General features: G+C 36.6%; 1 protein-coding gene across 1 annotated transcript in view; it reads left to right on the forward strand.

Moving 5' to 3' along the window:
- stab1 (stabilin 1) overlaps nucleotides 1-13,009 on the forward strand; it is a gene marked incomplete at its 5' end in the record, with an annotated part of 111,724 nt that overhangs the window by 48,847 nt on the left and 49,868 nt on the right. The window contains 11 exons of the mRNA XM_079241976.1: nucleotides 601-654; nucleotides 1,331-1,444; nucleotides 2,519-2,714; nucleotides 3,811-3,906; nucleotides 4,214-4,259; nucleotides 6,332-6,411; nucleotides 6,496-6,621; nucleotides 6,885-6,958; nucleotides 9,839-9,910; nucleotides 10,091-10,210; nucleotides 10,296-10,343. Coding sequence (XP_079098102.1) covers nucleotides 601-654; nucleotides 1,331-1,444; nucleotides 2,519-2,714; nucleotides 3,811-3,906; nucleotides 4,214-4,259; nucleotides 6,332-6,411; nucleotides 6,496-6,621; nucleotides 6,885-6,958; nucleotides 9,839-9,910; nucleotides 10,091-10,210; nucleotides 10,296-10,343 — 1,026 coding nt within the window. The remainder of the gene's footprint in view (nucleotides 1-600; nucleotides 655-1,330; nucleotides 1,445-2,518; nucleotides 2,715-3,810; nucleotides 3,907-4,213; nucleotides 4,260-6,331; nucleotides 6,412-6,495; nucleotides 6,622-6,884; nucleotides 6,959-9,838; nucleotides 9,911-10,090; nucleotides 10,211-10,295; nucleotides 10,344-13,009) is intronic.

A 13,009-nucleotide genomic window follows, 5' to 3' on the forward strand; every position in this document is an offset into this window, starting at 1 on the left:
ATTAAATTGTATAGGAACGATTTTATGTTGGCTTTGATGTAGTTTTTATGCTTAACAACCGTTGTCAAGCTACAGCGTGTTTGTCTCATTCACCTATCAAAAGCCTACTAAATAATCTGTTGCTATGGTGACACCCATAACGGAGTGATATAACAATTAACTTGCCGAGATCCGTGAGAATTACAATGCCAATTGGCGTGCATTGTTTTCGTATATACACACACACACACACACACACGCGTAGTTCGGCAAGTTAAATCACCGTTATATACCCTGCTGCTCATCATGTTGTTCTAAACTCTGAAACATGCAATAAAACTGTGTAATACACAACTCTCCGTGCTTTAATCCATATAAATGACATCAAACTTCTTTTAATAAAATGCCAATTAAACCTTTTGTAGGAACAAATTACTTCTGTTGTCATGACGTGTGTGTGCAGCTTTTGCACCAAAAGTAATTTAAAGAATAAAACAAATTATTAGGCTGTTACAAACTAAAAAGTAAACGATAAGGATGAATAGACAGATAGAAAACCATGTGCATGGATGAATATTTGTGCCAGTGATTTTTAACCTGTTTATCTTTGTACATCTCCAGGGTAGGTGCTCAGACTGCAGTGGACCTCCTCGATGCATCTTCAGCTACAAACCAGTAAGAAAGCAGAGAACAAAACAAAAACAACACATCTGCTTAAATAATCAAAGAAACGTTTAATGAAAAATGACCTCACAAATGTAATCATGATTCATTTTAGGGCTGAATGATTTGAATAGAATTAATTTAATATTGATTTCTTTTCCTACGAAAGTTTAAAGTGATCATTTTTAAGTTTTTTCCAAACATTAACAATGAATACTTTTCTATCCTGTGAGGATCAGAATAGTTTAATAGATCATTCAAATAACTTTAAATTTTCTAGTTGCTTTGCAGATCAAACTGCCAAAAAGTTGGAACGCTGTGTAAAATGTAAAAAAATGCAGTGATTTATAAGATGTCATCAACTCATACTTTATTCCCAGTAGAACATAAACTACATATCAGATGTTAAACCTGAGATATTTCACCATTTCATGGAAAATATATAAGCTCATTTTTAATTTAATAGCAGCAACACAGTAGACTTTACAACAGTATTTATTTTATTGCCAATAAGCTTTTTTTTTAACTGAGAAATGATGAACCAAAATCTCGTTTCTTCTACTTCTGTATTTCTTTGTAGTGATATTTCAGTTGTAACTTTTAATTTGTATTGCTCATGAACAGAAGCAGCTGTGTTGATGCTTTGTTTGGTTTGGGTTGTTTACGGTTTCTTTGTGTTCTGCTGCAGATTAGACCAGAGTTTCCTTCCAACATGAAGCCCAACTGTATGTACAGGAAGCGGATTGGTGATAAGAGGAAGTCAGTGCCAGGCTGTGTCATCAAATGTCTTCGGTTAACGACGGTCAGTGACACCAACAGCGTTGCTCTGCATAGTACCTGCTGCTGTACACTACACAGCTGTCCTGTAGTTCACTTCCAGTTCTGAGACTTTCATCACTGATGATTTACTCTTTAATTTGCATGAGTTTATTTATTAAATGTAGTGGAAAAATACTCCTCGTGGTTGCAGTTTTGATACTAATGGTACACTGAAACCCTGTGTTAAGTATTTTATACTAAGGAGTTTTCAGCAGGTGCTTTTGGGAGTCCAATGGGTCTGGATTTTAGAGACAGACTGTGTAAAGTTATCATTTTTATTTAACTATTTAGCATCATCTTGTGCTTCAAACAATTACTGTAACCCATGGGTGTCAAACTCCAGTCCTCGAGGGCCGGTATCCAACAGGTTTTTGTTGTTTTCCTGCAGCAACACACCTGATTTAAATCAAATGTATCCAACAGCTTCTTGTCAGGCTCTTCATTCATTTCGGTCAGGTGTGTTAGAGCATGGAGACAACTAAAACATGCAGGATTCTGGCCTTCGAGGACTGGAGTTTGATACCTGTGCACAAAGCACTAAGAAAGCAAGTAAGACGTAAAGTCATGGTAAAGGGTTACAAGTATCTTGAAATGCAAAAAACCTTTACAGGTTGGGGTTTTCTTGCTTTGATGTTAAATTTCAAATATGTTAAAAATGTTTTGTTTTTTTTTTAAAAAAAAGGACAAGTGTCTTAAAGTTCATGGCTTTTGGAGCTTGAGTATCCGGCTCCTTCATTATTAACAGTAACAGGATCTAAAGGGTAGGCGAGTTTAGTATGCCTGTATGCTGATTGGTGAAAGTATATTTCTAATGCAGCAGAGCACATCTGTTCTTTTGTATATAGATCCATATTTTATGAATGTGTGAAAGAATTAAAGATTTAGTTTAGCCGTCTGTCTCTCTGAACCGGCTGACTAACATGTCTGGCTCATTGCTCTTTCTGGTAATGATCTAAAGAAGTCTGACCGAAGGGTTATAAATGCTGGTGAAACACCAACACATTTGTGAAAAGGCTTTGTTAATGACAATAGCAGTTCTAATGTGTGTGTCACACAGGATCACTCATGTTGCCCTGGTTACTATGGTCACGAGTGCTTCAAATGCCCCGGAGACGTCGGCAGCTGGTGCTCCAATCATGGGGAATGTCAAGATGGTATCCATGGCAATGGAGAGTGCCATTGCTATGAAGGTTTCCACGGCACTGCTTGTGAGGACTGTGAGCCGGGACGTTACGGCACCAACTGCTCTTCCAGTAAGCAACACACGATGCACGTGCACGTTTATTAATCCCACGACACGGTTCCTCCTGTCACCCACGATGTGCTTCGGTCACAAGGGGAATGCATGAAAAAAACAGCACCAAAAGATCATGTTAGCATTTTTTCATCAGGTTTAGAAACTTCACAAAACTCCACCAATAATCATTTATGTTGAATTAACACATAATCTATTTTTTGTGATCTGAAATGCTGATAAGTAATCAGCATTAATAGTTAGGCTCAGGTACTGAGGACAAAGTTTGGCCTACTTGTTACAGCTGAGTTCATAAAGGAGAGAAATTTTGTTGAAACCGTATTTTTAAATGTACTAATTTAACCGTCCTGGATTTTTGTAGATTTTTTTCTTCACAATTTCTTTATTTAATGATCACTTTGGCTGTTTTACAGCTAGTGTCATGATTTATTTGCAAGAACTCTAATCAATCATTTTAATCTTTTTCATTTTCCCTTTCATATTCTGTTGACCCATTTTGCACCCATACTGGAATTCATGTGCAAAGATTAACATGTTACTAGTTATTTACCAGTTATTTATCATTACCAGTTATATTACCAGTTATTTTATGGAGCTGTGTGACTGCAGGGGCCCCAAGATTTCCCACAAGAGTGTGGGAGGCATAATTTCTTAATCAACATTTAATCAGCGTTTTAATAATTGGAAATAATTTCACACACACACATATACACACACAAAAGCCCTCTTGGGCCATATAGTTAAACTGGCATTTAAAATGTTCTGAAAACGACAGAATTTTTGGTAGTTTTGATGGGATCCAAAGTTTCACCTGAGACCACCAGATTCACTCCCAGATGAACACATGTTTATGCTGGGAAGAGTTTTGTTCACCGTCCATTGGCCTCTTGGTACGCCCCTCTTCACCACACTTTATTCTGTGTACATTTTTTACACAAAGATCACCAGAGAGAGTACTCCTGAAGGGTTAATAATGTAATCTTTTGTATCTCTCTAATAACTGGAAAACTTCACTGAAGTGAGGAGTTATTCACTTGTGACTTTGCCATGTACATAGGATGATGGTGAGGGGAGTAATTTTCTGTATGTTGCAGAGTGTGTGTGCTACCACGGCAAATGTGCCGATGGTTTGGCAGGAAGCGGCAGATGTGCGTGCTACAAAGGCTGGAAAGGAGATTCCTGCTCTATAGGTAAGAGACACACACATCTATGTAGATCATCTAAACCAAGGGTGCTCGATCCTGGTCCTGGAGTGCTATCACCCTGCTTGTTTTCCAAATCTCCCTACTGATCTGCCCTACCTACTCCTGTTTATCTGGATCAAGTGTGCTCAGCCAATTAGCAGCTGGAACACACCTGGTCCAGCTAATCAACAGTGGGTAGGGCAGGGTGAGTTGGAAAACAAGCAGGGTGGTAGCACTCGAGGACCAGGATTGAGCACCCCTGAACTGTAATCACACTCCATATTTTCTTCTAACCTGTTGTCATCTGAAACAGAGATCAAAGACGACGCCTGTGGAGGTATTTGTGATGAAAATGCCAAGTAAGTCGTCACGTTCTTGTGTACAATTCAAAGTAGTCTTGTTTTTGTGATGAATGCAGTTCAACACAACTTCAGAAAACCTGTGTTTGACGCGTACTTCATCCTTCATACACATACAAACACAGTCTTAAGCCACTGAAGACAAGTGTGTGAAAACACCACCAACAGTGTAGTCTTTCCTGTGTGTGGTGTTTTTAGCTTATGGCATTAAAAAGTGTGCAGCCCTGTGAAAGTATGTATGAGTGAAGGACGATTTTTATTAAATAGCTGTTTGTGTAGACGGAGCCTCATAGCAGCACCGCATAAGTCTGCTTCCATCCGTTCATTTTGTATTCAGCTTATTCCAATGCAGGGTTGTGGAGGGCTGGAGTCTAGCTGCAAGGTGAGGCAGGTACACCCTGGACAGGTTGCCAGTCCATTGCAGGGCCAACACAGAGGAACACAATCAGATGCTCACACAGCAAACGCTACACGGAAGGGCCTGCTTAGAAACCGTATGAGCTCGGATCATCAGGTGTTTTGGAGACAATGTCAGATAGGCCAGATTAAGATGTTTTAGGCATGTGCAGAGGATATATTGGTAGGATGCTGAGGCAAGAGCTACCAGGCAGGAAATGAAGGAAGATCAAGGAAAACCTTAATGGATGTAAAAGTGTTGAAATTAGTTGGTGTAAAAGACAAGGAAGCCGAGGATAGAGTTAGCCAGATGATTCCCTGTGATGACCTCTGAAGTGAAGAGGTGAAAAAGTAAAAGAAGAAGAAGAATCAGCTTGGAAAACATGAACGCGTTAATGCAAACATCCATCCGTTGATATTAATGCAGCGGACATTTGTCACAACTGTGAATATGATCCACCAAAAATAACTTTATGAGGATCCTGACAAATTTCCAGGATGAGGAGGATGACCCATTTGATCATCACACAGTTAATGGTAATTAATAATCATTCAGTTGTCTGTCGTGGGGCGGGAGGCAAAGGGTTTAGGGTGGGGTCACAAAAACTAGCTGATGTTATCTTTGGGATCATGGCTCAAAAAGATGAGGAGTAACTGTAATAGCTAAGTAGCTAGCCAACCTCTGGCTTTGGCTTCACTTGTTCCAAATGCTCAAAGCCTCTGAGCGCACGATCCGTGGAAAAAGAGGGGCACGTGCCGAAGGGGCTGAAGGGGGAGGGACAAATGGCAGTTGAGTTTGATAGACATGTCACCTTTCAATTTTTTAGAAACGACCTGTTAAAATGTTTGGATGGAATTTTTTTTAATTCCTTTTTTTTCCACAGGGGACTAAATATTTTTACTTTTGTGTTGAAGTATTTAATTAATTGGCTGCAATCAGGGTGTGAAAGGGATTTTAAGCATTATAGTAAGAAGTGCTCCAGGAAAATTGGACTTTAATGGGACTTGTACAATCTTCCAACTTCTGGTCTCTAAGAAGAGTTTCTAGTTATGTTTAGAGAAGAACAATACATGAGTCCAGTGGGCAGAAGGGTTCGTCAGCATGTGTTGAAGGGAGGGTGGGGTTAAGATGGAGGACAGACAGGTGGAAATGGCAGAATCGCATCAAATGTAAAAAGCACTGGTGTGTGGCTTTGCAACTGGCATGGCAGGTAAATGATCTTGTCTGATTTCTAGGAACCTGAAATAGAAGCATTGCTAAAAAGATGTGTCCAAACACATCTAAAAGATGTGCCGAGTTAAATCCTAAACACCTACCAAGATAGTTTCTCAGGTTTCATGATTTTCTTCTTGGGTTGGCTTTGTTTACCAATTTCCTTTGTTGTTGCAACAGAACAGACATACCTTTAGAAAAATAGCTTCCTTCACTGAAAAAATAAGCATCAGTGTGCTCAACTTGAGTTGATATCCGAGCTCCCTCTGCTGGATCATAAGGTAAACTACCTGCAACACTCCGCACCATGCAGCCCATGGGGCTGTGCACTTAGAGACCTTGATCTTTTTTTTTTTTTTATTATAACACGGTTGCAAATATGTAAGAAAACATATTGCAAATATAAAATATAAAAGATAAAGGTTAAAGATCATAAGGTCTGAACAGTGTCCCTCTGTTGCAGTTGTATAACGGGGCCAAAGGGATCAGCTCCTGCTTGTGTTTGTGTGGCTGGATATAAAGGAAATGGAACCTACTGCAAAGGTAAAAACCCACACACTCACACACATCCACCGTGTGTGAGATTCATCCAGTGACCCTCTCCTTGTCTCCTTCGCAATCCCTCAGAGCTGGATTTGTGCAGCATTTCTAACGGTGGTTGTTCAGAATTCGCCTTTTGTACGAAGGTCTCAGCTGTGGAGAGGACCTGCACCTGCAAGGAGGGGTACACTGGAGACGGGGTCATCTGCCTGGGTAACTTACTGATGCTTCCAAGAATTGACAAATTCAGAATATGTCAAGGTTTTTTGAATAAGAGCACTGAGGTTAAAGTAGTTAAACTTGCTAAAGCATTGACATAAAGCCTTACTTTTGCCTTTCAGGTTATTTATACACAGTCAGAAACATATAAACATTCAGCCAGAGTCCTAAAACGTGGCCATCAACCAGGAGCTCTTAGCAAAACAAATACTTTCTGAATTGTGTATTAAAATGAATCCCTGATTTGTCCTTCACAGAGATTGACGGCTGTTTGGTTAACAATGGAGGCTGTCACTCTGAAGCAGACTGCATCAGAACGGGCCCCAATGTGGTAACTAAACTCTGCTGCATGGATGTAACTATGGCGATGCTATTGTGCCCCATTCCTGATCTTAGAGGGACATCTGAGTGCAGAAGACAGATTTTTGCAGACACATTATATATATTTAACAGAAAATATTGTTGCACAAAGAATAACTTAATCCGAGCAAACAGAAATTTATTCTGTCAACACAAAAGGAATTTGCATATTTACTCTTATCTGTGAAGATGTACGACAATAAAACTTTCCCTCAGTTCTTCACACTGCCACATACCTGTGCATGAGATCTGTGAACCGTCTGATCAGTTCTGTCAACATGCTCAACCCAGTGCAGCGCTATAGATTTACCACTTTTCCAACCAATCACAGGCTCAGACAAAATCCCTCTGATTGGCTGCTTCACTGCATCATGATAACAGTGGAAGATGTCATTTCTAAGTCAAAAGAAGTTTCTTAATTTAAACTTCATTAAAAGTTTTTTAAAAATTCATTAAAGATTTTGTAATGAATTAATCTTGATTAACTACATTGAATTGCAGAATATATTTTTTTCCCAGAAAGCAACATTTTATAACTTGACTTGAATTTAGTATATAACTAAGTTAAATAAGAAACACAGACATTAATGTTGTAAAATCATGCTCTAGAAATGCCTGGATGCTTTTAAATGCAATTTAATTCAGAATAACATAAAACTAAAAAATTTTAAAAAACCCTGGCCATGAACAGACAAAGGTGGCATTTAAGTACATTACCGGCTCTATAAGTTCTTTAATTAAAAGTGTACGACATGTTACGGTACTTATACCACACACACACACACACACACACACACACACACGTGTAAACATACACTCTCATATATTATGAATAGTGTGGATGGTATAAGTACTGTAACATGTAACATGTCGTACACACACATACAGTGGGGCTCCAAAGTTTGGGCACCCCTGGTAAAAATTTATTTTAATGTGCCAAAAAGAAGCTAACAAAAGATGGAACATCTCCAAAAGGCGTCAAATTACAGATTAGACATTCTTATAACGTGTCAAAAGAAGTTTGATCTTATTTCCATCATTTTAACTTTTAAAATAACAGAAAACAAAAAATGGCCTCTGCAAAAGTTTGGGCACCCTGCATAGTTAGTACCTTCTATTCCCCCGTTTGGCAAGTATGACAGCTTGTAAACACTTTTCATAGCCAGCCAATAGTCTTTTGAATCTTGTTTGAGGTATCTTCACCCATTCTTCCTTGCAAAAGTCTTCCAGAACTTTGAGATTTCTGGGCCATCTGTGACGCACTGCTCTTTTAAGGTCTGTCCATAGACTAACTAACTAACTAACTAACTGAAAAATTATGTTGAGGTCAGGAGATCGTGAAGGCCATGGCAAAACCTTCAGTTCATGCCTCTTGATGTAATCCACCCTGGATTTTGAGGTGCTTTTAGGATCATTATCCATTTGTAGACGCCATCCTCTCTTTAACTGTAGCTTTTTCACAGATGACATTAGGTTAGCATCCAAAATTTGCTCAAATCCCATTGAATCCATTTTTCCTTCTACTCGTGACATGTTCCCTGTGCCACTGGCTGCAATACAACCCCAAAGCACAATTGATCCACCCCCATACTTAACAGTTAGATAGAGATTCTTTTCATTAAATTATGTGCCCTTTCTTCTCCAAATGTACCTGTGCTGCTTCCGGCCAAAAAGTTAAATTTTAACCTCATCAGTCCACAGAACTTGTTTCCAAAATGCATCAGGCTTGTCTATATGTTCCTTTGCAAACTTCAAATGCAGAGTTTTGTGGTAAGGACGTAAAAGAAGTTTCCTTCTGATGACTCTTCCATGAATGCCATATTTGTACATGTACCTCTTTATAGTGGAAAAGTGCACCACGACTCCAGTATCAGCCAGATCTTCCTGGAGGGATTGTGCAGTCAAACTTGGGTTTTGACTTGCTTTTCTTACAATCTTGCGAGCTGTTCGGATATTTTTCTTGGTCTTCCAGATCTCACTTTAACTTCCACTGTTCCCAATGACTGCCATTTCTTGATTACATTCTGAACAGAGGATATTAGCATCTGAAAACACTTTGCTATTTTCTTACATCCTTCTGCTTTGTGAGCATCAACTATATTCAGTTTCAGTGTTCTTGACAGCTGCTTAGAGGGAACCTATGGTGCCGATTGTTGAAGCAAATTCAGATGAGTCTGGGCATTTAAAACCTTTGAGATTGACATCACCTGGTCTTTCCAGACACTAACTGTAAACAATCCAGGACACTGTCAGGTCTCTGTTGTCAAATTGGGGGCGTACAAGGTACAACTCTGTAGGGTGCCCAAACTTTTACAGACGCCATATTTTGTTTTCTGTTATTTTGAAGGTTTAAATGATGGAAATAGGATGTAACTTTTTTTGACATGTTATAAGAATGTCTAAACTGTACTTTGATACCTTTTCGAGATTTTCCATCTTTTTAAAGCTCCTTATTTGCACATTAAAATATATATATATATATATATATATATATATATATATATATATATATATAGATATATAGATATATATATATAGATATATAGATATATAGATATATAGATATAGATATATAGATATATAGATATAGATATATAGATATATAGATATATATATATAGATATATAGATATATAGATATATATATATAGATATATAGATATATATATATATATATATATATATATATATATATATATATATATATATATATATATATATATTATATATATATATATATATATAGATAGATATATATATAGATATATATAATATAATACAATATAATATAAAAGTGGATTGGAAAGGCTGTTTTACTGGCTGATAACTTTCTGTTTTGTTGTGGTGTGCAGACGGCCTGCAGATGTCGGAGGGGCTTTCAAGGGTCTGGAAGGTTCTGTTACCCCGTCAACCCCTGCAGAACCGTATGTCTATGTCATCTGCTTTACTCTGACATTGCTAGAAAGTCACATCAGCTTTCTAAAGAGACTTAGAATTAAATTAGCAGCTTGAATTAATGAAGCCATCATTAATTCACAAGATCATATAAATAATAAGTTTTAATAAACTGATGTGCAGAGTTGATGATGCTGTTTTTTCTGCAGAACAACGGTGACTGTAGCAAGTACGCTACCTGTGAATACTTCGGTATGGGCCAGAGGACCTGCACTTGCTTTAGAGGCTACGTGGGTGATGGCTTCGATTGTCGGGGAAATATGAACAGTGTGAGTCGCATCATCTATGACTTCTCGTCGAACCCCCTCTGCTGCTGTCCTGCCCCCTTTCAGGACACTGTTTTCTGTCTCACAGGAGTTGCACAGGAGGCCAGAAAACAGCTACTTTAAGCTAATGATGTTGGTGAGTTGCTGATAGTCAGTTAAAAACATTATTTTTGGTATTCTCTATGATTTTATCTGTAAATTTGAGTTTAAGTTACCTGACACATCACTGCCACATACAATCGCTGGCCAATCAGAAGAATAAAAGTAGTGCACCATTATGAGAGGTGTACCTGTGCATCTGCGAGGGTTATACGGAGGTATAATTGCTCATTTATTTATATATTATTTATACATCTTTGTTTTCTGGATAATATGAATGACATTTATTTGATTTACAGAGACAAAAATAAGAAATACCAAGTTAGGAGACCAGGAATTAATAGTAGTTACTTCTACTGCTCCTTTTTGGACTTGAAAATAGTTGATATAATTATAATCAACTAATCTTCATTTTTGCTTTATTTTTGTTACTTTTTTTTAAAGATGCACAACAGAACTTTGCAGTTTTTCCAACGACATGCTCATTGATGATGATCATGCATTCTACTTTTTCTCTTCTTCCGTACTTTGCTGAGTCAATCACGATGCTCTTTGAAAATGGCTGCTATGTACATACACTGCAAAAACTCAGCCTTAAAAAACAAGAAAATACCAAAATACCAAAATTAGGTAAATGTTGCTTAAAATAAGATATATTATCTGCCAACAGAACAAGAAAATTTGGCTTGTCAAGACTTCCCAAAACAAGTAAAAATACTCTTAAATCAAGAGGAATTCTCTGGCATAAAAACTAAGAATTAATTTACATTTTTAAAAAAAAAGAAGCATATGTGTACTCAATTTACGATTTTTAATCTTACTTAGTTTTCAGTTTTTGCGGTGTATCTGTTTGTTAAGGTGTGAAGCCAAACTCCTGTTCAACGTCACACAGCATCCCAAATGCAAAGTTGTAGTGTGGTTCCTCAGCCTCAGGACACTGCTGAAAGTTGTGTAACACATTTTTAATAATGCGTTTGTTTTGGTTCATGTTTTTGTTTACATGTATGAAATCAATATAAAAATTCCAAAAATGTTTAATGTTGAATCTAAATATAAGTGTTATATGTTAAATCTGAAATCTAAATCTAAATGGGTTCAGATTTAAACTTTTATATATGTAGATTTATATTTAATGCTATTTTGACCTGAATATGTGTGATTTACAGTTATTTAAACAAGGTTTTAAGTTTCTTTCCATCACAAATGATGATGAACGTGTCAAACATAAGGAAAGTGAGATAGTTAAAATGAAACACCTGGAGGAAAACCTTCTCGCATCCAACAGTTTCAAGACAAGAAACATCCCACTGTATTAGTATTATCATAATTATTAATTCATTCGTTCATTTTATTTACTTCAAATAAAAAAAAGTAAAATAATAACACAAATAATCAGACAGTTGTGCTTATCCCCTTTCATTAAAGAAAAGGCAAAATTTACAAGTCACTCAAATAACGTAAAAAAAAAAAAAAAAAAAAAAACAATGAGTAAAAATTTGCAAAAATATAATTTAGTCATATAAGACACTGCTTTTTCATTTAATTGAGTTGAAAAAAGAAAAAAAAGAAAAACCCAAACAAACAGGTCCTGGACAAATCAGACCACTTTTGAACAGTGGGACAAAATACCTGTCAACAGGTGCAGAAGTGTTATGGTGGCAGTGGAGATGTGGACCCAAACACAGAGATGAGGGGGAAAACAGGACGAAGGTCGAAAATAGATTTATTCTCAAAACGAGACGAGGGCAAAACTAACAAAATGAACCAGCACACACAACTGAAACAGAGGGGTATAAATACACTGGAAAACCAAACAAGAAACAGGTGAAACAAATTAACTAAATGAACCCAGGTGAAACCAATGAACAGGAAATCAATGAAGCTAAACAAGAACCAAGAGAACTGACAGGAAAAAACTACAAAATAAAACAGGAAACCAGAAATTAAGGCACTGAATGAAACCACATCATGACAAGAAGTCTGACTGAGAGGAACAGAAAATACCCGACTGTAGCAGAAACATTAAAGGATTGTTCAACAAAATATTAGTTTATGAGTGATGTAATATGTAATAAATTATCTTATTTGTTTGTTTATAAACAAAATTTTTCTATTGAACTAGAATTATAAAATAATGTAATGATTTTCATAAAATATTTATTCATTATTCAGCTTATTATTTCAGCTTATTTTACAGGCAGTAGTTGTTTTCCTTCTTTAATGAAAGGGTAGGAATGAATATGAGCACGACTGTATGTCTTGAATAAAAGAGGAAAGAGGAATAATTCTATATAGTAAGGCAGCTATTTACATCAAGTTCTAACAACATATACCCATCATCTACAGGAAATGTCACAAAATTTATATACTGCCAAATAATAATAATAATAATAATGATGATAATAATAATAATAATAATAATAATAATAATAATAATAATAATAATAATAATAATAATAATAATAATAATAAGTACATAATTTATTAAATAATAATAATATTTTTTCTGGGTTGTTACACAGTAAAATCAAAATCTTGCAGCATGGCATGGTGAAAGTTTTGCATGAGCACTTAGTGTAACCCTGTGACACATCTCAACTCGGGGCACAACCTTTTGTCTGTGGAAGGTGAACCAAGACAAGCAACAGACATTTGAATCAGTTGTTTACCAAGTTATTTTAAATCAGAAATTTATAACTTAAA

This window comes from Telmatherina bonti, assembly GCF_933228915.1.
Source record: "Telmatherina bonti genome assembly, chromosome: 6".
NCBI lineage: Eukaryota > Metazoa > Chordata > Actinopteri > Atheriniformes > Telmatherinidae > Telmatherina > Telmatherina bonti.